Raw genomic sequence first — 23,868 nt, 5'->3', positions numbered from 1 at the left:
TGAAATCACATTGCGTTCATCTTATTTCCCCGTGCAAGTGGCGTACGTCCATTTCAGCTATGGCATCGGCTGGTGCAGGCCTGGTAAGGCAGCGCCACCTCTGACCTCGCCACCCGGAAAACGCATCCTGAGCCCCGCTGAGCTCTGAGTCACTGACGCAGAAGTGATTCAGGGTCGAGGGGACCAGCTTCCAAATCCACTCGGCTTTTCCAGATGTGCACGTGTGGACAGGCGGTTTCCGCCCCAAGCCCAAGCTTCTTGGTCTGAGAAGAGGGGGCATCAGGGTGCAGCCTCCAGCGCTGCCAGGAGGGGCGTCAGACAGCATCTCACGTGTCCAGCACCTGCTCGGGGTCCTAGAAGCTGCTGTGATGGTGGCTGCTCTTCTACTCTGTCTCAATCCCAGGACTCGGACACGCATGAAGCTGCTACGTGTGCTTCTGGAAATGTTCAGATGAGGCCATCAGCCGCCTGGGGGACCTGGGCTTTGGGGGTCCGCCCCACCGCGACCTCCGTGCCCAGGACGCCCGACGCAGCAGCGGGCTCAGGAGCCCACGTCTACTTCCCCACCCCGCTGACTGGGCGCCAGGGGCGGGCTGGCTGGCTCTCCTGGCCGCTCGTCAGGCCACCTGCCCTGCTGCCTGAGAACCTGCATTAATAGCCGTGGAGAGCACAGTGCACGGGCAGCATATGCGCTGGGCCTGGGTGGTCCCGTGGATGCAGGGTGATGGCCACGCCAGGCCATGGGCAGGCAGGAGGTGTCTGAAGGGAGAGACATGGCAGAGGCGAGATTCCACGAGCCACAGAGAACGGATCTGCTTCCGCTTCCCATCAGCTCCCCGCTCCAGACGGGAGGTTCCACTGACTCAGGGGTCCTTGACCGGGGCCGGTTTGCGCCCTGGGGCATCTGGCACCGTCAGGAGACAGTTTGGTTGTCACGACTCGGGGGTGTTGCTGGCATCTTAGTGGGTACAGGCCTGGTGTACTGCTGGGCACCCCACAATGCACGGACAGGTCCCCCAAAATCACACAGCCCGAACATGCGTAGGGGTGAGGGCCTCACTCCAGCTCCCACGCCCTCCACTTCCCGCCCAAATCCTTACACGCAGTACCCGTCCTTGGCTTCTCCCGGACAGCCTGTCCTTGCCGCCAGCAGATCTGACCACGCTATTAACAGACATGGGCCAGTGCCCACAAAGGGTCCTTATGGTGTCCACTCTGGGGCCGCGGTGGGGACAGAAACACTCAGGGGTGGTCCTACCCGCCACGGCACAAGCTGGTCCAAACTCAATGTTTCTGCCGCTCTGTAACCACGAAAAGCTCCAGAGAGAGGCCAGCAGTCCGACGTGTGAGGCCAGGAAGGTCCGTTCCCCTCTCCCTGCACTGGTCCCAGTGCCACGGTCCTCCCTCCCAGGCATCCCCACCCCCACTAAACCTACAGCCCCAGGGAAAAAATTCGGATCCAGGTATCAGTTTCTGGTGTGCTCTGATTTCTGAGTATATTTGCATTTTACCAAGTAATAAATATTTTAGGCAAAAAACAAACTCTGAACTGTTCAAGCGTGGACATCAGCCGTGCAGTGTGGGGGAAAGAGCTGGGCTCAGGGGTCACAGCTGGCTTGGGTTCAATGCTTGCGAGTTCTTACTAGCAGGAGCAGATAAAGAAAAGTTTATCAACGTCCCCCCCTACCCCCCGGTGAGTCAAAGCGTGAACACACTTTATATTTTCACAAAAGCAGCCAGTGATCTCCCCCAAAGGGCACAGTAGTTCACAGCCTCGGCTGGCAGCGCATGGAGTGGCCCTCGTCCATCAGACACTGTCCTCTGACCCGCGCATCCCTGGCCCTGGTTCGTGGTCAGCGACTGCTGTGGCTGCCACCTCGGGCCAGAGGCTGGTTTCCAGGCCAGGCTGACCCTCAACCTGTAGGAACTCTTTGCTACCGTCAGTTACGTACGTCTCATGCTTCCCCAGCCTGGAATCTGTCTTCTGACTTTGCTTGTAGTATCTTCTGCTATTTAGAAAGGGTGAACGTATGTGTAGTCAGAGCTGCCAGTTTTCTCTTCCTTCACAGCCTCTGAGTTTCCTGTCATACTTGAGCAGCTCGTCCCGCCGAGGGCACGTAAACATTTGCTGAAGTTTCCCTCTCGTGCTCTCCTGCTGCTCCCATCACCATACGGGCGGGGACCACATCTCCACAGGACCCTGAACGTCTGTCCCAGGGCTCTGAGGCGCTCTCAGCTGTCAGGATGACCCAGCGCTCACACTTAATGCTCCGTGATCCAGACCAGGTCTGGAGAACGCAGCCCCCCTCTCGGGTCACCCTCCCCTCCAAGCCCCGCGGCCGCCTTCCAGTACACATCACGGCCACTCCGTCTGGCCGCACCTCAGCTCTGAGGTTCTCCCCAGGGACACCCGTCTTGGCTGGACCCAGGCTGGGTACGCTGGCCCCTCCTGTCCTCTGCCACGAGGCTCACTGAGGTGCCGTTGCCAAGTTCTCAGTCGAAGGTCTACGTGAATTCCTTCTCAAACGACCACGCCACACACTCGGGTTCTGCTGTCTGTGTGTGCAGGTGCCGGGCACAGGCCGGCGGGCATGGCGGTGTCGCAGATCGGCTCGGACGAGACCTGTGGTGACCTTCTGGGCAGCTCTGCGGGATTCGGATGTGCTGGGAAGGGGCGACCTCTGTGTCCTCCATATTTTCGGGGTCTTGGGCTACAATGCAGAGAAAGGAGGAACTCCGCAGCCGTCAGTGTCCGAGTGACCGAGGGTGCCGTGGCCCCAGCCCACGTGGAAGGATCGTGTTCACACCTCCTCTCTCAGGTTCCTGGACTGAACTAGGGTTTCACCCACCTTGACGTCTGCTGAATTCATTGAAGACACAGGTTTGATCCTGGTTTATTCGCCCTCGGTCGGAGCCTTTCCAGCGAAGCCCCATCCCTGTGTGCTCCTCCCCCTTCCTGGGGCAGACACGCCCGGCAGGTCCCCGGATGCCTGCTCTGCTCTGACTGCACCTGCTCAAGGGGGTGAAGCTGTCCCTCGCAGCACAGGGGGCGGGGCCCTCGGAGGTGACGGGCAGACGTGGCCCCAGGCTATCGGGGGAGGCTCCATCGCCCCGTGTCCAAGGCGAAGGGACGACACCAGTTTTAGAAGCTTCCTGGGCTACGTTTTTCCCGAACGACACCCGTCACTGTGGATGCACGGGGCCCACGGGGCACAGCAGGCCCAGATCCCGCGTAAAGAGGTGTTTAGAGCGGCTGTTTTTGTGCTGCGGATTCCAGACGCGAGAGGCAGCCCTGTCCCAGAGTGAGAACCAGAGCTGCCCTTGGGCCAATCTCACCGAGCCTCCTTGGAGAGAAGCACAATGACTACAGAAGCAAATGCAGACAGAGCGCGGGTGGGACCTCACAGGAGTCACCGAGCCGTCACTCTGCTGGTCGGGAGGGACCCTGGTGGCTGACGGGCTCCCACAGCCCCGGGTCCCCCCTCCAACCAGCACAGCTCTGGCCGACGGGCCACACACTTGTCAGGGGCCTTCGATATGATGCCCACAACCTCTTCCACACGGGGCAGGGGCGGCGCCACCGTCCCAACAGCAAACCAAGCTGCGGAGACGTCAGGCCAAGCGCCCGAGGTCACAGGGGCTGAGCAACGGGGCCTGCCATCACCAGGACATGCAGCTCACCAAGGACACGACGGGGCGGGAATTAGGAGCGAATCATTAGAAAAGCAACTTTTAAAACAAACACGTACCTGACAGTTGTTTCTTGCTTCAAAGTCGTTGCTTCCCGATTGTTTCTCTTGATTTAATTTCTGATAACTCTCGCGGAGCAGGTAACAGACCAACCACTCGTATGCCGCCAGCGGGACTTCAAAACGAGAAACGGAGAAAACTGTAACCGATGTCACCGTAGGGCGTCTCACCCTTGTCGAGAACTCAGCTCTCCAGTTTACAGGTGCGGAAACTGAGGGACTGCCCACGGCACAGCCCGGGTGGTGGCCGGGCTGGGACAGGCCCAGGTGAGGGTATTTCCTGGCTCTGCTGTGAGGCCAGCCCGTGTTCTCCATGGTTCTGGTAGCCACAGAGCCCACAGGGTCACGGAGGCGCTTTGGGGGCAAGCACCTCATTTACGATGAGGATACACAGTCTGGAAGAAACTCGGATCTGCACGGACGTCCGGACGACTTTCCAGCAGGCGGTAGGAGGAGGGGCGCCCTGTCCACCTGGCCAGCCCGGCCCTGGGGCCCTGGACCTCACACCGGCTCCCCTGACGCCTTGCCCCCCTCACCCGAGAGCCCTGAAGTGCAGAGAGGAAGCACACGGCAGGGGTGTAGACAGACAGGGATGGGCTGGAAGGGGCTGGAGGAAGACCTCCGTCCTCCTCCCCACGCCCCAGCGCCTCACCCGCATCTGTGGGTCCTTCTCGCCACATCTCCGCTAGTTCCGAGGACTCGGCGACCTCAGAACAGCCTGCCCGGCAGGACGGCTACCGCCTCTTCCGTTAAGGACACAGGGCGTGAGGACGAGCCCAGGCACACAGCGAGCGAGCGGGGTAGGGGTGTGGAGTGTGACCTGGCTACGTGGCTCTGCGTCCACGCTTTCCCGCCCGACCCAGGCAGAGGGCCCAGAGCCAGGGCGCCCAGGCCCGCGGGGCCTGCAGCTGCTCCCAGCTCCAGACTCCCAGGTGGGATCTGGCCGAACTGGGTCTGGGTACAAAGGCGGGACACGGGGCACCTGGGATTTCCTTCGATGTCACACAGCCCGTTCCCTGGGAAGATGACGCATGGTACCCACTGCTACGGGTTCTGCTACGGACCCCCGACTGTTTCACGCTGTCGTATCCGTTACCTCACAGCACAGCTGAGAACTTGATTAAAGAGCAGACGATCCATGTCACTGGGCTGAGGAATCGGCTCAAAGGCCGCAAGCAGCCCGAGCTCACACAGCTGTTCTCAGGGAGCCCAGGGGGGCGGGGGCGCGGACCTGGGACCCGCACCCCTCCCAGAGGCCTGCCGGGTGGGGTGGCTGGAACGGGGCATGTCCTAACCCCCTGAAACCTGTGAACGTGCCCTTACTTGGGCACAGGGTCTTTGCAGATGGAATGACGTGACAACACGGGGTCATCCTAGATCAGGGTGGCCCTGAATCCAATGAGAAGAAGGAGAAGCGCACACACAGAAGAGAGGCCGTGCGAAGGCAGAGGCAGAGATGGGGGACGCAGCCACAAGCCCAGGGATGCCTGCAGCCCCCACGAACTGCGGAGATGAGGAGGGAGCCTCCCCGGAGCCTCCGGAGGGAGTGCGGCCCCGCCCACACCCGGGCAGTGAGCTTCGGTCCAGGACACATTCCTGCTGTTTTCACACCCAGTCCTGTGCCACGGGACACCCACAAACCAGCGGCCCAGGGCGCTGCCCTTCAGGACATCCCTGAAAAGCCGGGTGGACACTGGAAACCAGCTCTGATGCCGACGGGGCCCACTCTGACGCGTGTGTGTCCCAGGGTCTTTGTGGCTAAACTCTTCCTGCCGGATGGACCGTCACCAAGACGGTAACAGGTGGGCGCCACGGGGACTCAGATTTTCCATGATCTATTTACGTGGCAACAAAACCCAGGAAGTCACCAAGGCCAGCAGCCTCTCAGGCTAATTCCTGACCCCAGCCAGGGGCCCCACCATCCCACGACGCAGCAGGCGCGGCTCCTCCGGACTCTTCCCCGACGCTGCCCGGGCAGGCGACCCCCTGCAGAAGCGACCCGGCTCCCCGGGGGCCCCGCACCACGTGGAGCCCCCGTGCTGACGTCAGCAACCAGTTCACGGTTTGCTCTGTGCTCCGAGTGAGAAGCAAGCTTGATACGTGAGTTGCTGGAACGTTTTTCCTAGAAATTCCACGTTTAGCCTTTAGTGTTTCACAGAGAAGCGGGTCACACCGCTCCGTGTTCACACGGAAGGGCGGAGCCCCCAGCGAGCACACAAAAGGTACCATCGCAGCCGGCGGCGTGCGGGCCGCTCGCAGAGTCCGTCTGGGCGTGAGGAGTCATCGGGAGCAAACTGGGGGAAACCGGCACAGGTGGGCGGTAACGCTCTTGCTTGGGGGCTGCTGACGGCCCAAGACAAATGCTGCTTCAACTTCAGTCCCCAAGTCCCTCCCAGGTTCCTGGGTCACAAATGGCCTCCTCGGGGCTCCCCTGGCCGCTCCCCTGCACCCCTCGAAGGCCCTGAGCGCTGCCTGTCTCCCCACGCCGGCTCCTCCCACCCAGGCGCGCTCCCAGGGTGGCCACTGTCACTACGGTCAATCACTCCGAGGTCTGCCCACCTGCCTGGCCTCTCAGTGTCGGGGCTCCCCGACACGCCCACCGGGCACTTAACGTGGGACCCCTGAACTCCCAGTTTCACCAGCACCCACCCCCCAGGGGGTCTCTCACCTGGCCCTCCATCGAACGTACCACCTGACCATCCCCCCGACCGTCCCCCGTGCCCTCACCCAGCTCCCGTCGCTCTCTCCTGTGCTGCCCCTGCCCGGGTTCTGGTCCTCTGGCTGCTCTCCCGAGTCCAGCCTTGCTCTGCGTCGGCACCAGAGCACGCCTTCCAAAGTGGGGCTCTGGCCCAGGTGCGCCCCAGAAAGCAAGGCTTGGCCACCTGGCCCAGATCCTCGGCTGGCACACAGCCCCAGGTGTGGGAGCCACCTGCTCTCCCACCATGCCCACCCCACGGCTCCTGTGTGGCTGGCTGACTGCTCCCCAAACACACGGCTCTGAACCTCCAAGACCCACCTTGCAAGCCGCCTTCCTGGGAAATAGCTAACTCGCGCTACAGGGGTCACTCTGCACCCACCATTCCCAAGGGAGGGCCCCAGCTCATGGCGGTGAGCCGCCCACGAGGGCGGGGGGTACCGCATTCCCTCTTGATACCTTACAGGGGAAACTGAGGCTCAGAGAGGTTAAGCATCTAGCTCGAGGTTACACAGCTGACTCCAGACCCTGAGCTTCCAACCTCTGGGCGGTGTGCTGACCGCACCATGTACCCCTCTGAACACGTGATGCTACACAACCCTACTGTCCTGTGTGTATACACAATGGTCAGAGCAGCCAACACGCTGAACTCCAATTATTTAATATTTTTGCAAATAAGCCAACTAAAGGAAAAAACTGGGCCTCAGTTATTAAGCGACGTGCAGCTCCTCAACACTCAGGACCATTTGTTAAACCCATCCTCAGCACACACGCATCCTCAGCACATAAATCAGAGGAAGCAGACAGAGAGCTGCCCCACCCGGCCCCTCCCTCTCCAAATAAACCTTTTAATCCCTGGAGGAAAAATCTCCTGACCTTGCAGACAGCCCTCGCTCAATACTGGAAAGGTCTTGAGTGTCCAGCCCTACAGAGCCCCAGGGTCATATGTCATTTATGGACTTTTTACCCAAGATGCAGCTGAGACAAAGGCCGGCCCCGAGGTGTGGGATTTCATGATCGAATGCCCTGGAGACGAACGGCTGGCTGTGGGCTCCCGACCGTCAGTGTTGGACGCCAAGCCCCTTTTGTCAAATGAATTTTGTTTGCGTTTTTTGCTCCAGAAAATGTTTTCACTTTGTTGGAACGAGCAGAAATTAGAGCACCCACAGGAAAAACAGATGACGCTGCCCTGGCGTGCTTCCTGATGGCCGGCGCGCAACACAGCTCCTGCGTCCACAGCTCCAGCGAGCGGGGAAGGGGCACAGCGGGCACAGCGGACACCTCCTGAAGCTGGCAGACCACGTGCTTACGTTCTGATTTTACAGTGGGGGACAGTATTAGGGGAAAACATTCCGGTGGGGTTGATGTTATTAGAATGATTAGGTCATTTCCGGGGGCTTCCTGGAGCAACATTTGGGGAGCTCTGTAAGCATCAGAAAGAGATCTTCAAGTGTGTCCCTGTGTCCTCTTAGCACTTTAAAAAGGGAGATAAAGGAGGTGCGTTATTGTCAGAAAAGCTGTAACGAAGTGTGGTGAGGGAGACGAAGCAGTTACTAGCAGCAGTGTTTCTGGATGATGATGGTGATGAAGAAGGTGGAGGAGAGACAGCCGGCAAGTCAGCCCAGCCCGGGTCTGACGCCTGCTCCGGCCGCTGACATGCACTGGGGTGCACTGGGGTGGACTGGGCAGCCGTGGTCTCCTCTCCTGGAGACGTGAGCCGCGGTGCAGCCCGGCGGGGTCCCCCAGAGACGGCACGCCCAGTGCCCGCAGCTGCTGATGCTGCGATGTGTCACATGCTCTCCATCCTCCGAGTAAGGGAGGGGGCGGCTCCTTCACCCGGAGGACCCAGCGACCTGCCCCCGGGGGACACAGACACTCTGTAAAGCCAGGTGCCCTCCTGCCACGCCAAAGGCTCTCCGCTAACAGCGTTCCGTGGAACACACAGCATCTCGACAGCGGTTTTTGCGATTAAAATCACAACCGTTAACACGGTGGGGGGCCAGGAGCAGACCCAGCACCCCTTGCTCTCTGGCAGATGGGCTGCCATTCCAGCTTCTGCCAGGCACAGTGCACCCTGGAGACACGGAGGGAGTGTACTTACCTGAGGAGTCCAAGCAGTCCTCAGGGCTGGAAGCCTCGAACCCGTGGCCAAGGAGGTTGGGATAGGCTTCCAGAAAGTCCACGGTCTTCAGCGGGCTCTCAATGCGGGCACCGTCTAGGAGCACAGCCAGTGACTCGGGAGAGCCAGGGACCCCACCCCCCACCCCAGGGGATGTCTGGTGGAAGGACCCCACCTGCCCCAGCCCATCACTTCAGAAGCTGGTCCATCCCCATTTGATCACACATTTCCTTCCTGCAAACCCAGAGTCCATCCTGACAGAAGAGCTAATTCAAGGGGGCCTGGGAACCTCACCCTCCCGCCCCCAACTGGGCTGCAGGGGCGCCGGCCTGCTCACCTTGGTCCCGGCGCACCAGCAGGCCAAGCAGGTAGTTGCTGGTCTGCTGCAGCAAGACGTTGTTGTCGCCTTCGTATGTGCAGTTCGGGTCGTTGTCATCTCTGAGGTCTCCCAGACGGTTCACTGCAAGGAGGCCCCAGCGTTCTCGTCATGGGGGTGCACATGTGGGAAGTGCCCCCCAACCCCCAGCTGCCACCTGGGACTCTGAGGTCCCAGGCCCGGCTTGACCGGATGAAGCACTTCCCGCCCTGCTCCCAGTGCCAGCTCCACCCCCGACCCGCGGGAGCCGGCTGCTCCCTCTTTAAGGACATATTGGTGACACCCGCGAGGTCCCCGGGAAGAGAAGCGGGTGGCTCCCCGGGAAGCCCCAGGGCCGCGCTCAAGAAGCATCCGCTGGCATCAGCATCCCTGTCCCTACCACGAGCCTCTCGGGTCACCTGGCAAAGCGCCCTCCAGTGGGGTCACTGACAGAGCTGACTACCTGAGCGGCGGGAGGGTGCCCTTCTTCCTTTTCCAACTGAAGGAACCCTTCTTTGGACACGAGACATTTCAAATATCTGAAGACAACTCTCATTTTTCTCTTGTCTTTCCTACCAGCGAAATAACCCAATTCCTTTGCAGATTTGATAAAGTATGCTTCCCAGATCTTCACCACCTAGGTTTCCATCCTCTGACGGAGAATGTTCTCCAAACGTGTGAGGCTGAGATGGGAGAAAGGGTAGGACCCTAACTTCTCACACTCACGTATTGCTATGAACAGCCCAAGAGGGTGTAAGACGTTCAGCAGCAGATACGAGGCTTGTGGTCACCTATGACGCCCTGATCATCTTCCTCTGAATTGCTGCCCATGCCACAGTTAGACCACTGAACGTGAAGGGCTAAGAGTGCCCTTAGAGAAATGATTTGCAACTTTAAATCTAGATAAACGGCTTTACATTTATTCCTGCTGAGTTGGGCCTCACTGGCTTCAGCCCTGTTTGTATTATGTGATGACGATGACACTTCCTCTAGTCATTTTTGTTGTCTGAAGGGCTGCGTGATTCAAGTTCCTCCTTCTATTTATAGCATCTCTATATGACCTATAACAACAAACAAATACTACAAAGAGCATTGCACAGAGGACAAAACACATGGATGAGTAACGTCTGCAGCCCCATGATTACCCACACGTCAGTAAACGTGGAGTGTGGGGAGGGGAGGGGCCCCCCCGCCTGCCGCCCCCGCACGAGGAGTAACTGGGACACGTCCCGGTTACTAAAAGCTCCTAAAAGGCTTCCGGAGGAATAAACTGTCAAGGAAGTCTCTGCCAGCTCTGTTGTTGCCTTCTTTGAGTAACCAGACTTTAACCAATCAGTTATTGAAGAGACTAGCACACGGGGAGTTAGGCAGGTAAGCTGCAGTAATGATGACGACCACGATAATAACAATAATAATAACAGACCAAAATGGCGGGGCACATGCCCTATGCCGACACTGTGCTCGACCCTTCATGTGGGGTAGTTCACTTACCCGTTGCAAAGCCCCCCGTTGTGCTATCCTATCGTTAGTCCCATTCTACGGAGACGAAAGCTGAGGGGCAGTGAGGGTGGGCAGCTTGCCTGCGGCTACGAAGCCCGTGACCGGCAGAGCCGGGATCTGGCCCCGGGCTGTCGGTCTCCCCCTCTCTCCACCATCCACCAGCTGACCGACTGCCAGTGTCAATAAAAGCAAACTCTCTTTTTCTAAGTTTCAGAATTTTTCTTCGGAACAAAACCTGCTGCCAGTTTACTGCCAAAGCCATTAACTAAAAGGTTCCAATTCAGATGAACAGATAAGCTCCTCCCTCTTCTGGTTTTCGGTCTCCACGCATCGTGACACCCGGATTCCGACCGAGGAGCATCAGGTAGCGGCGAGCCGAGGGACTGGACTCGGGCAGGGCTTGGCAAACCCGCTCGGGAAAGCCCCAGCCAGTCAATGTTTTAGGCTTTGCTGAGACGGCTCTGCTGGGCGGGTGGAGTGGGAACACGGCCACGGGAAGTGTGTAAACAAATGGGTGTGACCCGGGGGCCAACAAATCTTTATTCACAAAAACCTTTACCCACAGAGACGGCCTTTGGCCCGCAGGCTGTCGTTTGCCGACCCCTGGCCGTGAGCCACATGGTGCGGGAGAGGACAGGAGGCCAGCCCACGTGTCCCCAAAACCTACTGGCCAGATAGCCGTGTCCTCCGCACGCCTCCCGGCACTCCTGGATTCCGCGCTGGGCCGTCCACGAGGCCAGGGGCTTGCCGGCCGACGCCAAGGCGTGGATCTCGCGTCCCAGCTCTGCCTTGGGAGAGAGAAGCCAACGAGAACAGGTGAAAAAAGGCTCCGAGCCCAGAGGTCAGGGGTCAGTTCAAGCACAGCCTCAGAGGCTCATGTCCCCTCCAGTCTAATCCGAGGTACCCGACAACTACAAAGGAAAGAAACCCAATTTTAGTTTAAAAAACAGGATTCAAGTAAACAGGGATACCCTGCAGTACAGTCACACAACTCCACGACAGTGAAAATAAACGACCACGGCTCTGCCCAGCCGGTGAACACGGGGTGGGAGCGCGGGCGAGCGGGAAGGCTGATGGCAGAAGAGCATGACGTTATGACTCCGTTTACTCGAAGTCTGCAGCGGAGACTAAGAAGAAACCCAAGGGGTGGGAGGCGGTGCCGAGACGCTGCCCCCGGGGGAGAGGGTGGCAGGCGGCCCCAGAGGCCTGCACAGACACGGCCACTCGGTCCACACTGCGCGGAGGCCCAGCCAGCATCCCCAGCCTTAACACGTCCGGTAAATACTCTTTCGCCTCGACTCGATATTCAACGCAAACAGTTACAAGAGAGACACACACACACACCCGCGAAATGACGGGCTGTTTGACCAGCGCTTTCAACTTCGAAGAAGGCCTACCTTATAACCTGTGCCTGGTTGAAGCACTGAGTCTCAGAAAGAACAGAGCTCGACGACACGTCAAAACATTTTTAACAGGACAACTCCATTGTCCGCTGGCAAAAGGTTCAATGACTCACGCTGGGGAGAAAAAACACGCGTAACCCTGCACTCCTGATGAAACGGTCTTCAGGGTCACGGTCGTCACGGTCGGCCTGACTGCTCAGCGGTGCACACTGCCGGCAAGCCCCCGCCCCCCGCCCCACCTCTGGACTCCTGGATGTTTACGCTGAATATTCCAAAACGTGCTAATTTGATACAGGCTTTTCAGGGCGTGGTGCGTAACCCCGATCTGCAGCATTCCTAATCAGTTTTCAGACGCCCTTGGTGTGATTCCCATTTCACCGCTGCCCAGGAGGCAGCGTAAGGGGGGAAAAGAAACAACACATGAACCGTCCACGCAGAAATTAGCGGAGGACCCCTTTCTACGAAGGGGCCGACCTCAGTGGGTTTGCACGCTCATTTCTGGAGCAAAGCCCCGCCTGTCAAGTCAAATCCAGTCAGCTGGATGCAGACCTTTGTCGCGTTGTTTACAAAGGGATCAGAACCGTGAAATCGACTGAGGGGCCGGTAATGCGGATTTTGCAAAACCATCATGTTCTCAAGAGGGGAACAGCAGCTGAACTCACAGACGGGAACCGGGAGACGTGTCAGCACATCCTTGAGAATCGGGAATGTGGACACGTGCCTGACACGTTCCCATCGCAGCGAGGGCTCCGAGAGGACACAGCCCACGGGTCAAGTCGGACGGAGCCTTCGTCCCCGCGAATCCACACACCGAGGCTGTTTTGAAAGAAAGGCTGAATCTGTGCTGTCCAACCCGTGAGATTTAAAGGATGATAAATGCTGTGGAGAAAAGCGGAGACCCTCACCTGCCTGGCGCTCCGGTCTTTCCCCAGAAGGCCTTGCTGAAGCTCCACCAGATCCAGGAAGAGAGATTTGGAAAAGTGGTCCAAGGCATAGGCCGCGGCCAGGTACGGGAGTAAACGCCATTGCTGAAACAGACAAGTCCCTGCCTGGAGGCCTCCAAGTGCCCCCAGGGCCCGCCTGCCTTCCGGGGCTGGAGCACCAGGAACCCGCTGCCCACCGTCCCCACTCGTTGCAGAAGGTCCCGCACGTCTCCCGGACCCACCCCCGTGACACCTGCCCCCCAACGCTCTTCCAGTGCGGCCAGGTCTCCCGCACCACCCTGATGACCCCACTCAAGGAGAAACTGTGCCGCGTGCACCACCCTGCGCGGCCCCCTCACCGCTCTCCCATCCACGTGACCCCTGAGCCAGAGCAAATGCTGATCTACAAGAGAACTAAGAAAGCCAGGCGGCCGTGCCTGAGCGTGGGGCCCAGCCCCCCAGGCGATGCCTGGGCTTTGGGAGCCTACGGGGAATGAAGCGACCACCCCCAGAGCCAGACGGGGAAACAGGCTCATGGAGAGCCGAGGGAGGGTGTCTCTTTCACCAGCGCACATCCGCTGTTGCGTGGATGGAGGGGGCGGAGTCTGAAAGGACCTGGGAGACAGGTGCCGCCGTCGGCAGCACCGTGGTCACCTGCCGTTTCCTGGGTGTGGTCACGGTGCCAACTGCTTCTCATGCACTAACGTATTTAATCCTTACAGCCACTCGCAGAGAGGTATTATCAGCAGTCCCAACTTACAAAGGAGAAAACTAGAGCACAGAGAGGTTCAGTGGCTTGCCCAAGGACACACAGCAGGGAGGGGGCGGACCTGGGGTCAGGAGCCCAAGCATGTGGCTCAGGTGGGCTCTCGTGACCGCTGAGCCAGGCCTGATGCCCAGTCGGACGTGCCGTGACCTCACCAAGGCCACGGGGTTGGTGGTGTGGTGGACACTGTGTGCCAGCCCGGCATGAGCCAGGCACTGGGCTTTTCCTTACTTGTTTATTTGGTATTAAAACAGGTTCACGGCCATAGTAAAAGAAGTCTTAAAAGAAACAACTTCGATTCAGTTACAATTTCCTGAAACTTGCGCTCAGATACACCTTTGCTCAGGCCTAACTGGCCAAGACCTGGGTCCGATTTAGCTGCTGACTCTGGCAGGAGCCACTGACTCGAGCCTCGGGGACCCACCTGGATCCCCAGCCCACCTGGTGTGCAGGGCAGCTGCATGGTGCGCACGGAAGGGCTGGGGCCGCAGGGGCACCGGGGGGGGCTCGCTGTGATAAAATGCGTCCCCCGCCCCGCCCCGGCGTCCAGGTGATGCCCAGCCTGAGTTGCACCTTTGCCATCGAGGGCTGCCTCATCTCGGAGGACCCGGAAGGCGAGCGTCCCCTCTGCTAGAGGACGTCACCACGAACAGTGCTGCCCCCTCAGCTGCTGTGTCCCGGGGTCACTTCCCAGGGATGGGACGAGCGCGTTGGAGTGTGGCCTGGACGTTCAGGGTCCCGCAGGTGGGACGAGCGCGCACACCTGCTCCCTCGGCCTCACCACAGCGCCTCCTGCTGGTCGCACACGCTCCTGTTCAACTAAAGACCATTTATGGAGACCACGTGTGGCCCCAGACGCCGCACTCCTTCCCTGTGAGTGTCACGCCCTCTGTTAACTCCTGAAGAGGCCTGATCAGCAACCAGCAACCCAGGTGCAGCGACCTAAGAGAGGAGGTATGTCTGCACGCGGAGCAGAAAGAAAGTGAACTCACGCCTGCGGAAGCTGTACCTGCATTGGATACTCCAGCACCAGTACTTCCTCCTCGTCTGTTGGTCCAAACTGACGCCTGGTGGCTGAGAAACGCAGAGCTATGGACACGGCCAGCTTTAGGTTCACGACGGACATGCCCGCGATGGCGACCCGGCCGGAGGACAGGCTGCCCAGGGACTCGCTGAAGTGCTGCCTGGCGTCCTGCAGGAGGAAGGCAGGTGAGGGCGGACCTGGGACCCGCAGGCTGCCTTGGGGACGGGCACAGACGTGGAGGGGCGCTCCTTTATTCACTCAACACTTCCAGGCCCTGCCCCCAGGGCGCCCCAGGCACAGGCCCCTGGGCCCAGGAGGCCAAGCTGCATGGGGGCCGGCGTCCCCATCACGGGATGCTGTGGGGAGGCACAGAGGATGCCTAGTGACAGGAGGACGGGGCCCCGGGCAGATGTACCATCTGCAGAGACCTGCAAACGGCCACCGGGAAGTACAAAGCCCGCTCCCAATCCCAGCGAGGACCGGACAGTTGTGCCGAGAGCGACGCAGGAGCCTAAGCAGAGGGCATGGCTGGCACCGACATTTCGTTTATAAACCAGGCTCCTCCCCCACCCCCTCGCCCCCCACCTGGGATTCCTCCCGGTCCGTCAAACCACCATTCCAAGCGGTGTGATGGTCAGCTGCTGTCCTCTGTGATCTCTGAAACCGGGTAATTGCCCCTGTGCGTCTATTTTTGACGTCTTGTAAATCGCAACGCGCTTATCGCTGTTTCCAACAGTGGCTCGTGCTTTAAGGGCCGTCGGCGGCGTTTGGGTACCTCTGCCCGTAAGGCTCACCCAGTTATCCGATCACGTGCACCTCCCTTACCCCCTGCTGCTCCTCCTGGGTTCACTTATTTTACTATTCGGACTTTTCTTCCAAAATTATGTCCACGCTGGTATTTGTGTGGCAACACGTCGAGCCTCTGGCCGACAATACTGATTCTGTTCTCACGCACGAATGACAGTCCAGCTGGATTTCGAAGAAGCGTCAGCCCTCAATGGTTTGAAGCGTCATCTCACTGACTTCTCGCGTTCGGCGTCGTGCCGGAGAACTCTGAGACTAAAGGGGCTTCTATTCCGTGGGAGTTGGCCCAGCATCCTGTCTCTGGAAGGCCTCAGCATCTTCTCTACGAGGTTCTGACACTTCTCCGCAGTGAGTGTGGGATGGGAGACCCTGACTCCCCCTCTATGGGCCCCTCTGTCAAGGTTTTCTTCCTTCTTTACTTTAGAGACATTTATCTTCATCGTTTCTGCAAAACGTTGTCCCCGTGGTTCTCTCCATCCTTTCCTGCCGCCTCCTTCACTCTGATTTCCAACCGCTAATTCACTCTCCCGCTGTAGGTACCCCATCTGTTGGGTTCTCTCAATGACTTACTTTCGTACTTTTCATTCATTTTTTATAGCGCTGTTTCCATTCTTGAACGGCTTCCCGTGTCACCTCTAGCTTCTCTCGTCATCTGAAGGTACCCGTCACACTCGTTGAAGCCCTGTTCTCTCGGCTCCAAGCAGCCGAAGCTCAACGTCAGGCGGGGTTCTCACACGCACACGTGCTGCCGGGACGCGTCATCCCGGCTGTGGGTTCAGGCCTGGGAGGGCTCAGCTACCCTGACTTGGCCACGTCTGGAAAGCGCCCGGGGCCGTGCCACTGCATGTCTACACTCAATGAACTTAGGGGCGTGGTCAGACACCAGAGGACACTGTCACCCCCGTTGGTGCACAGCCCACAAGGCGACCCTTCACTCTTAAGCCCCTGGTGGGAATCAGCACCGGCGGGGGCAACCTCCCTGACTGAAATGCCGGGGGGCTGGCAGGGGCGGGGTGGGGGGAGGTCATCGTGCTCGGGGCCCTGGGGGTGTGGCCGACCCAAGCACTCCCGTCCCTGTTGGCGGCACTGGGACCTGATCCTAGACAGGTTTGCACGGGCCACGGGCTCCTGTGGTGACTCTCCCCCTCTGAGCACAGGGGGTGGGTGTCCTGTGGGCCTGGAGGCAGCTGTACCTTAACATGGGTGACGTAGGTGCCCTCGGGGGTGATATCTCCTGAGCGGTTCAGCAGGTCCTGGCGAGGAATCCTGACCTTGTGGAACATGGCAAATCTGTGTGGAGACACAGCACTTCTGGTTAAACTGGGGTCGGCCCCCGGGGTTTATCTCCTCTCCCTCCTGAAACTCAGTCAAATAAAAGCAAAGGACAGGGCTTCCCTGGTGGCGCAGTGGTTGAGAGTCCGCCTGCTGCTGCAGGGGACGCGGGTTCGTGCCCCGGTCCGGGAAGATCCCATATGCCACGGAGCGGCTGGGCCCGTAAGCCATGGCCGCTGAGCCTGCGCGTCCGGAGCCTGTGCTCCACAACGGAAGAGGCCACAACAGGGAGAGGCCCGCGTACCGCAAAAAAAAAAAAAAAAAAAAGAAAAAAAAAGGCAAAGCACAGCTCAAAAGGTGACATAATCCCCAAAAGACCGAAAAAACAAACCCAACAAAACACAACAAAACAAAAACGCAGGAGAGAGAAGGCACCAGTAGACAAGACATTTCAACTAATTTTTTAAGCCAAAAAAGCAGGCGTAAGCAAAAGGCGGTGTGAGTGATGGGCTCTGCGTGAGATAAAGCGGCCGTCTGTTGGTAATGATGGAGGCGAGCCCCCACCCCCACTACCGCCGGCGCTCGGGCCTCAGGGCTGCACGCGGGCTCCCGCTACACTACATGCTGGGAGGAAACGTCCTCGCTCGCTGCGGCCAGAACACCTGGGACCGGTCATTCAGCAGAAAAGGCGGGACCGTTTTCATAAAGATGAGAATCTCCGGTTCTCACACTTGGCTCCCACACCAGAGTCCACACACGGAGTGACAAAGTCAGCAAACTGAGGTTTTAAACGTCCCGAGTCAAACAGGGGTACTGCACCATCCCATTAGGGCTCCAGGGCAGGCGAGTCAGCTTCCCTGAGCGCTGAGAACACGCGTGCACACGCATCCCTGGGGATCACGCGTGTGTCAGTAATCGAAGGTGTTTTCTGTGGTTGTCAGGAAGGAAAATCTATCTCACGACAGCGCAGGAACAAGGTTATGCGAAGTAACGGGCGGTACAGACACTGTGCAAAAAAACCCAAACCATCTTAAAATATCAATAGTTCCGACGGCGCCTTATCTGACTTCTAAGCAATTTCGATGTCACACGGAACATTCTTTTACTGAACCAGAGGAAGCAGCTCTGGGGAGAAGGGCAGCGCCCTGCGGAGAAGGGGGGCAGCTCCGCGTACCACCCCCCAGCTCCTCCTTGGATCCCAGGCTGTGTGGCTCCCCAGCCCCCGTCCGAGCCACGGTGCTTACCCCCACCCCGAGCTGTGTCCTGATGGTCTGTGCCTCTTCTTGTCCCATTTCCTGCAACAGTCTCCCCCTTGGCTCTCTCCAGACCCCACCTCGTCCCCCTGTCCCGCACACGGGAGCAGAGGCCTGTCTAAACCTCAGCTCGGAATGGTCACACCCGGCACGAGAATCTTGGGTCCCTGGGACCAACAGAATCTAAACCCGTAGGGAAACGTGGTAAGCCCTCCGGCGGGACCCCTGTCAGCTGCTGCCTCCTTGTAGCCCGTAGCCTGTAGCTGGGTCACATCTGCCTGTCACCGTCAAGCCGGCCAGGCCCTCTCCTGGCCTCAGGGCCGACGGCCCTCAGAGCGCTGCCACCTCCTCCAAGATGCCTGCCACGATTCCCACGCCTGCCCCGAGGTGAGCACCCAGGGGTCCCACAGCACCATTAGATGGCGGTCCTGGCCATGTTGCCCACTGAGCCACTTGCCTTTCGGTGGCCGTTAGGGACCCTGTTATAAGGGGGCCACATGCCTGGCACCCAGCAGACACGTCCTAAGTGCCGGGGATGAATCAACAGCGGCGAGACATTGTCCTTAGGGCGCTGGTGCACCTCCACAGAACCCCGAGTCCCGGGGCAGCCTTGAGGGGTGACACAGCCAGTGCACCTGGGGAAGAGCTGAGAGCCGGGGCTGGGCGTGGGGCGGCTGGAGGGGCCCCTCCCAAACTCCTTCGGAAGCGACTAGGATTTCTGCACGTGAGGCCACCAGGGCCCCAGCAGCATCCAGGCCAGGGTCTCCCTCCGGCGTGTGAAACGCAGGCCTGGCCCGAGCACCCGAAGGCACTGCCTGGAGGGAGCCACCCATCGGGGCCTTTGTGGGGCGGCTCTGACTGGCCCCGGGACCCACATCTCTAGAACGCCCGGCCTCAGTGCCGACGTCCCTGGTCTGGTCCAGCTCATCACTTGAAAGGCGAGGAATGCTTTCACAAGTCTGATGCTGTCAACTGAGAGCGCCCTTTTTAAGGAGTGGAAAATCTTCACCCTCCCTGCCACACAGGGATGGAACAAGGCGGAATGTATTTATAGGCGCAAAACTATTCGCTGGAGCTTAACTGAAATCGAAATTTTACACATTCTCTTTTGAGCACTGCCATGTGGCAAAGGCTGTTCCAGGAACAGTCGATGCTGGCCAGCCTGGTCACAATCCCCAGTGTCCCCGAGGGCAGGGGGCGGGGGGCCGCACAGGTCGTATCTGACGCGGGGTGTGCGTGTGACACGATAGCGTGAGCATACGGCAGGGCTGGGGGGCTTGCGGGCGGCAGACCCTGCCCCAGGCCCCGCACCCCCTTCCTCCTGGGCCACCCGTTCCACGTCCCGGTGGCCTCCTTACTCCTGGGGCCTCTCACTGCTGCCCCAGCCCCACATGGGCCCCAGAGCCTCATGGGACGTCCTCCCAGCCGCTCTGGAGACGCTTCCCCGCCTCACCTCTGAGCAAGTGTGAGGATGCCCGCAGCCCACCTTGAAGGTGAGGCCCAACAGTTCACTGGAGGGATCTCTACTGATTTGCTTTTAGAGTTATTTGGCTAAAAGTAATCCGTGCAATTTACGTCTGCCTCTGATTTCTACACAGTCTTCCCACAGACTCACGAATCCTTGTGACCTACCTATGAACTGTTGACCACTTTTTCAAAATAAAAGATCTCAATCCCGACCCTGCTCTGCAAGTGGCCTGCAAACAAGGAAAGCCAGGGATTCAGACCCGCGCGCCCTCTGCTGGGCGTGCGCCCCGAAGCTGGCAGGGACAGCTGCGTTTCTGGCGGGGCGGGCACTGCCTGCGTCACCGCCCCTGGCCCACATCCCAGCCCCAGCCCAGCGGCCGAGGGACCCCAGGCACCACTGAACTTTCAAAGGCGCAGGGTACGGCTGCTTCCACGTCCTGTCTGCTGGCCTCCAAGTGGCCCCATGGGAACGGCGACTCTGGTTTGGGGGGGCCGCTCTGAGCCGGCTTCAGGGTAGTCGCCATGCTGCCCCCTGGCGGCACCGGGCTGGCACTGCTGAGTCTCAGAAGAGCTTTGCCCCTCGGACGCGACATGTTTATTTAGGAGGGCCTTTGCTACGTTGGTGTGACTCCCTGGGACCATCGCAATAAGAAACAAATACTCAGTCTCTAAAACGGGACTAACAGTCTCTGAAACGAAACTAACACACCACTGTAAAGCAATTATACTCCAATAAAGATGTTAAAACATAAAATAAATAAATAAAAATAAATAAAACGGGACTTGATTTGGAGGACCAAGGGCAGAGTTTTTCACGGATGTCCCAAAACAGTGTTAAAGGTTCTAACTTGTAAAAGCAAATGAATGGGGACTGGAGATCTGTGACCTCACCCAAGGCCTTCCTTGGACAGCAGTGACCCAGCAGCACTTGTTCACAGCTGGAGGGTCATTTCCCACCGCCAGGCGCCTGGAGACACACCTGCCCGGCCTTATGTGTGAGCACAGACCCTTCCACAAATGGAGTCACCGTACACGCATTTTCCGGGTCCCACAATGGGACGCGTGGATCTAATAAAGGACGCTCGTGCTCAGGGCCCAGAGCAAGACGGGGCCTTCCACCTCCACCTCCCGCATGGTCCTCTTTGACGCTGACTCACCTCGGCCAGATCGGGTCCATCTTCTCAAACACTCCAAGCCGCGTGGCGGCCTCGCCCTGAGGGCTGCAGAGCTTCCCCTGCCCCAAGGACCACAGGCCACATGACCCATCCCTGCCGGGGGGGCCCCATGCACCCGCACAGAGCAGTGATGGAAGGGAACTGACACCCTCCTCCCCCCACCCCAGGCTCCAGCATTAATTAACAGGCTCTTTTCACAGGCCAGCGAGAGAGGCACTCAAAGCTCTAGACAGGTATAGGTTAGAAGGGCTGTGTGTGTGTGTTTCTGGTTTCACTTTTTAGCAACATCCTTCCGTTTTCTCCTCCAGCTACACAGAGTGAAAATCGATGGTTCTCCCGCCCTCTCTGGTACAGGCTGGGGCCCCACCTGTTCTGAGGGTCCAAGCAGAGGTTTGAGACACTCTCTGTGCCCCCAGCTCCCCTACCTCTGGGGAGGGGGGACAGCTGAAAGGAGGTTTCTCCACGCTTAGGGTGGTGGGAGACCACCTGGCCCAGCTTCTGTCTCGGAGATGAGTTGCTGCTCCTGACTTACACTCAGAATGACCGGGGTCAGGATAAGCAGCGGGCTCCAACTACAGCGAGGCGGGCTCCTCTGTTCTCTGCCCCCCGACAAAGCGGCAGGTATGCAAACGTTCCCGAGACGCAGCGTGAGGTGCACGACTAAGGAACCCCCGGCTGTGCTTCCCCCCCAGGTAGAAAGCGTCTCAGGAGAACAGGAGGGCGCAGCCAGGCTTTCCGGGAGACGGCACGTGAGTCCCGCCCGCAGGCGCAGGTGATAAGAGCACTGACAGGTAGCAAAGGCCCCCAGGCAGGGCTACGAGAGGGCCCGGCTTGGGGACATCATGCCCACCTTACAGAGGAGGAGAGGGCCAAGAAAGCTGGTCAAGATAACACAAAGAGGCAGAGGTGGACCCAGGATTTGAACCCAGATCTGCTTCCAAAACTCATGCCATGAATGAGCCCGGGAATCCCTCAGGGAGACTCCAAGGCCCTTCCTGACGTGGCTCCCCTGCCCACCCGCCCCCCTCCAGCTCCCCAAGCCCAGGTCTCATCTCAGGCCACTCTGCCCCCGCTACCCGGCACCCGGCTCTGTCCCCAGAACCAGCGTGGACACCTGTTGGGTGCCTGAGCTCCAGGACGGGGAGCAGGCCCAGGTCACAGGCTGAGGCCCCACGGGATACGGGTGTCCAGCCTGAGCCTGGCCTGAGAGCTGAAGCGGCCACCTGCCGGGGAGAAGCCTGTGTGCTCTGCACTTGGGGCCACTTATGTCTCCTGAGGTTGGAGTACAAACAGGACCCGGCCCTTCCCAACATGATCTCAAGTGCAGAGGTAAGGCACATCCCGCAGGAGCCTGGGAGGGCACGGGGACAGCACTGAGGGAGCCGGTGGGCTCACAGGGGGGACGTGCTGAGCAGGCAGCCTTGAGGAATGACCCCTGGAGGAGCGACCGTCAAGTACAAGGTGCGCGCTCACCCGTTGTCCAGACCGTTCTGTCCAAGCTTCCTTCCGATGTCGCCAACCATCACCCCTGGCATGGGAAGAAGGGTCTTCGGGTCCCGAATCTGCAAACCACAGATGGCAACTCTGATGACCACACGAGAATCAAGATGAAAATGTTCAAAACCCCCAGGGACCAAGCCACAGGCTCCCTCTGTGTAGCTGCCGTGGGTTGAAGTGTCCTCCAAACATGTGACCTTGTTGGGAGACAGGGTCCTTGCAGATATCATTAAGGATCTGGAGGTGAGGTCACTCTGGGTTACCTGGGTGGGCCCTGAATCCAATGACCGCTGTCCTCCAAGAGTCAGAGGAGGAGAGGGCATGGAGAGAGGGGGGCCACGTGCAGATGGAAGCAGAGACGGGAGGGAAGCGACCACAGCCCGGGAACTCTGGGGTCACCAGAAGCTGGAAGAGATAGGAAGGACCCTCCCATGGAGCCTCCGGGGGGAGCGTGGCCTTTCTGACACCTTGATTTCAGACCTCTGGCCTCCAGACTGTGGAGAGTAAATTTCTGTGGTTCCAGGCCCCCAGTGTGTGGTGCTTTGTTTGGTTATGGTGGCCCCAGGACACTGACGGAGGAGCTGATTAGTACGTGCTGCCTGGAGGCGGCCAGGTATCTCCCAGTCACGTTTTCGATGGAGGACTTTCCACTGGCTTTTCATGAAATGACAAAATGGTTGTGCACATACTTGCTGTGGATTACTTTTGTAAATCTCTGCTCCCCCAAATGAGCTTCCAGTAGATATACTTACTAACACACACAGAGACAGCGGGCTCCCTGGTCCTCGCTTCGTGCGGTCTAAGCGGACAGTATGGAGTTTCGTTCTCAAAGACCTTTAGTGATTCCTACCAGGCGTGACTGCGCCACCCTCCCCTCCCAGGGTCATCTGCCGATGGCTGTTGATATTTTGGGTCGTCATAAGTGGCGGGTACTATAGGCATCCAGTGGGCAGAGGCCAGCGATGCTACTAAACATCCTACAGGGCACAGGGTGGTCCCGCAGCATGGAATTATCCAGCCCCGAATGTCAACGGCACGGAGGCTGAAAAAAAACTCCGTGTTAAAGAACTACTGAATTTGTACTATTAGAAATTTAGCTATTTGTATGAATTGCTAGTTTTTCTTTCTTTCAGTGGAGAAGTTAGCTAATTTAGTTGAACTTTATAATACTGATAAAATAAAATTGAAAGCTAGTGACAAACAATAAGGCTCAGTGAAGATTCAGATAAAAACTCTTGAAATCCTTATGAAATAGAAAAAAATAGTTTTTAAAAAAAGATGGAGGGCTTCCCTGGTGGTGCAGTGGTAGAGAGTCCGCCTGCCGATGCAGGGGACACGGGTTCGTGACCCAGTCCGGGAAGATCCCACATGCCGCGGAGCGGCTGGGCCCATGAGCCATGGCCGCTGAGCCTGCGCGTCCGGAGCCTGTGCTCTGCAGCGGGAGAGGCCACAACAGTGAGACGCCCGTGTACCACAAAAAAAAACAAACAAAAACAAAACAAAAAAGATGGAGAGGAGAAGAGATATATAAAACAGTTAGTGATTTTTCAAGTAATCAAACAGAAAAACACTGCTAATGCCAGTTTTCAGTTCATCTAGAAAGAAATGATAACATCGTCCTTACAAACTTCACGTTAACCTCTCAAATCAAGGAAAGGACGCTCACTAAAGTCAAAACCAGAATTAAGTTAATGGTCTCCTCTTCTCAAAAGTATTAAATTGTATCAATTTACGTATAACATTTCCCATAATATTTGGAGACTGTCCACCTGATGTGATATAACAAACCTGCAATGAATTATGCCCTCTGGTAGATACACACTGCTACGTGTAAAGTAAATAAGCTACAAGGATACGTGGTACAGC

At 58.4% G+C, this 23,868-nt stretch overlaps 1 protein-coding gene across 13 annotated transcripts in view; it reads right to left on the bottom strand.

Moving 5' to 3' along the window:
- ACOX3 (acyl-CoA oxidase 3, pristanoyl) overlaps window positions 1-23,868 on the bottom strand; it is a 48,091-nt gene that overhangs the window by 9,501 nt on the left and 14,722 nt on the right. For 8 of the 13 annotated variants that reach the window (XM_030876810.2, XM_060298917.1, XM_030876812.2 and 5 more), the window contains exons 7-14: window positions 21,979-22,067; window positions 16,532-16,628; window positions 14,520-14,702; window positions 12,727-12,849; window positions 11,086-11,206; window positions 8,901-9,023; window positions 8,546-8,659; window positions 3,750-3,865 (exon numbers count right to left, since the gene is read on the bottom strand). In XM_030876810.2, the coding sequence (XP_030732670.1) occupies window positions 3,750-3,865; window positions 8,546-8,659; window positions 8,901-9,023; window positions 11,086-11,206; window positions 12,727-12,849; window positions 14,520-14,702; window positions 16,532-16,628; window positions 21,979-22,067 (966 nt within the window). Of the gene's footprint in view, window positions 1-3,749; window positions 3,866-3,887; window positions 8,298-8,545; window positions 8,660-8,900; window positions 11,207-12,726; window positions 12,850-14,519; window positions 14,703-16,531; window positions 16,629-21,978; window positions 22,068-23,868 lie in introns of those variants that run through there. The other 5 variants (XM_060298921.2, XM_060298920.1, XM_060298919.1 and 2 more) reach the window with 4 other exon arrangements.

The sequence above is a fragment of the Globicephala melas genome, chromosome 5 (genome assembly GCF_963455315.2).
Source record: "Globicephala melas chromosome 5, mGloMel1.2, whole genome shotgun sequence".
NCBI classification, from domain to species: Eukaryota; Metazoa; Chordata; class Mammalia; order Artiodactyla; family Delphinidae; genus Globicephala; species Globicephala melas.
The sequence above is the reverse complement of the archived record's forward strand: the minus strand, read 5'-3'. Positions and strand labels throughout refer to the sequence as shown.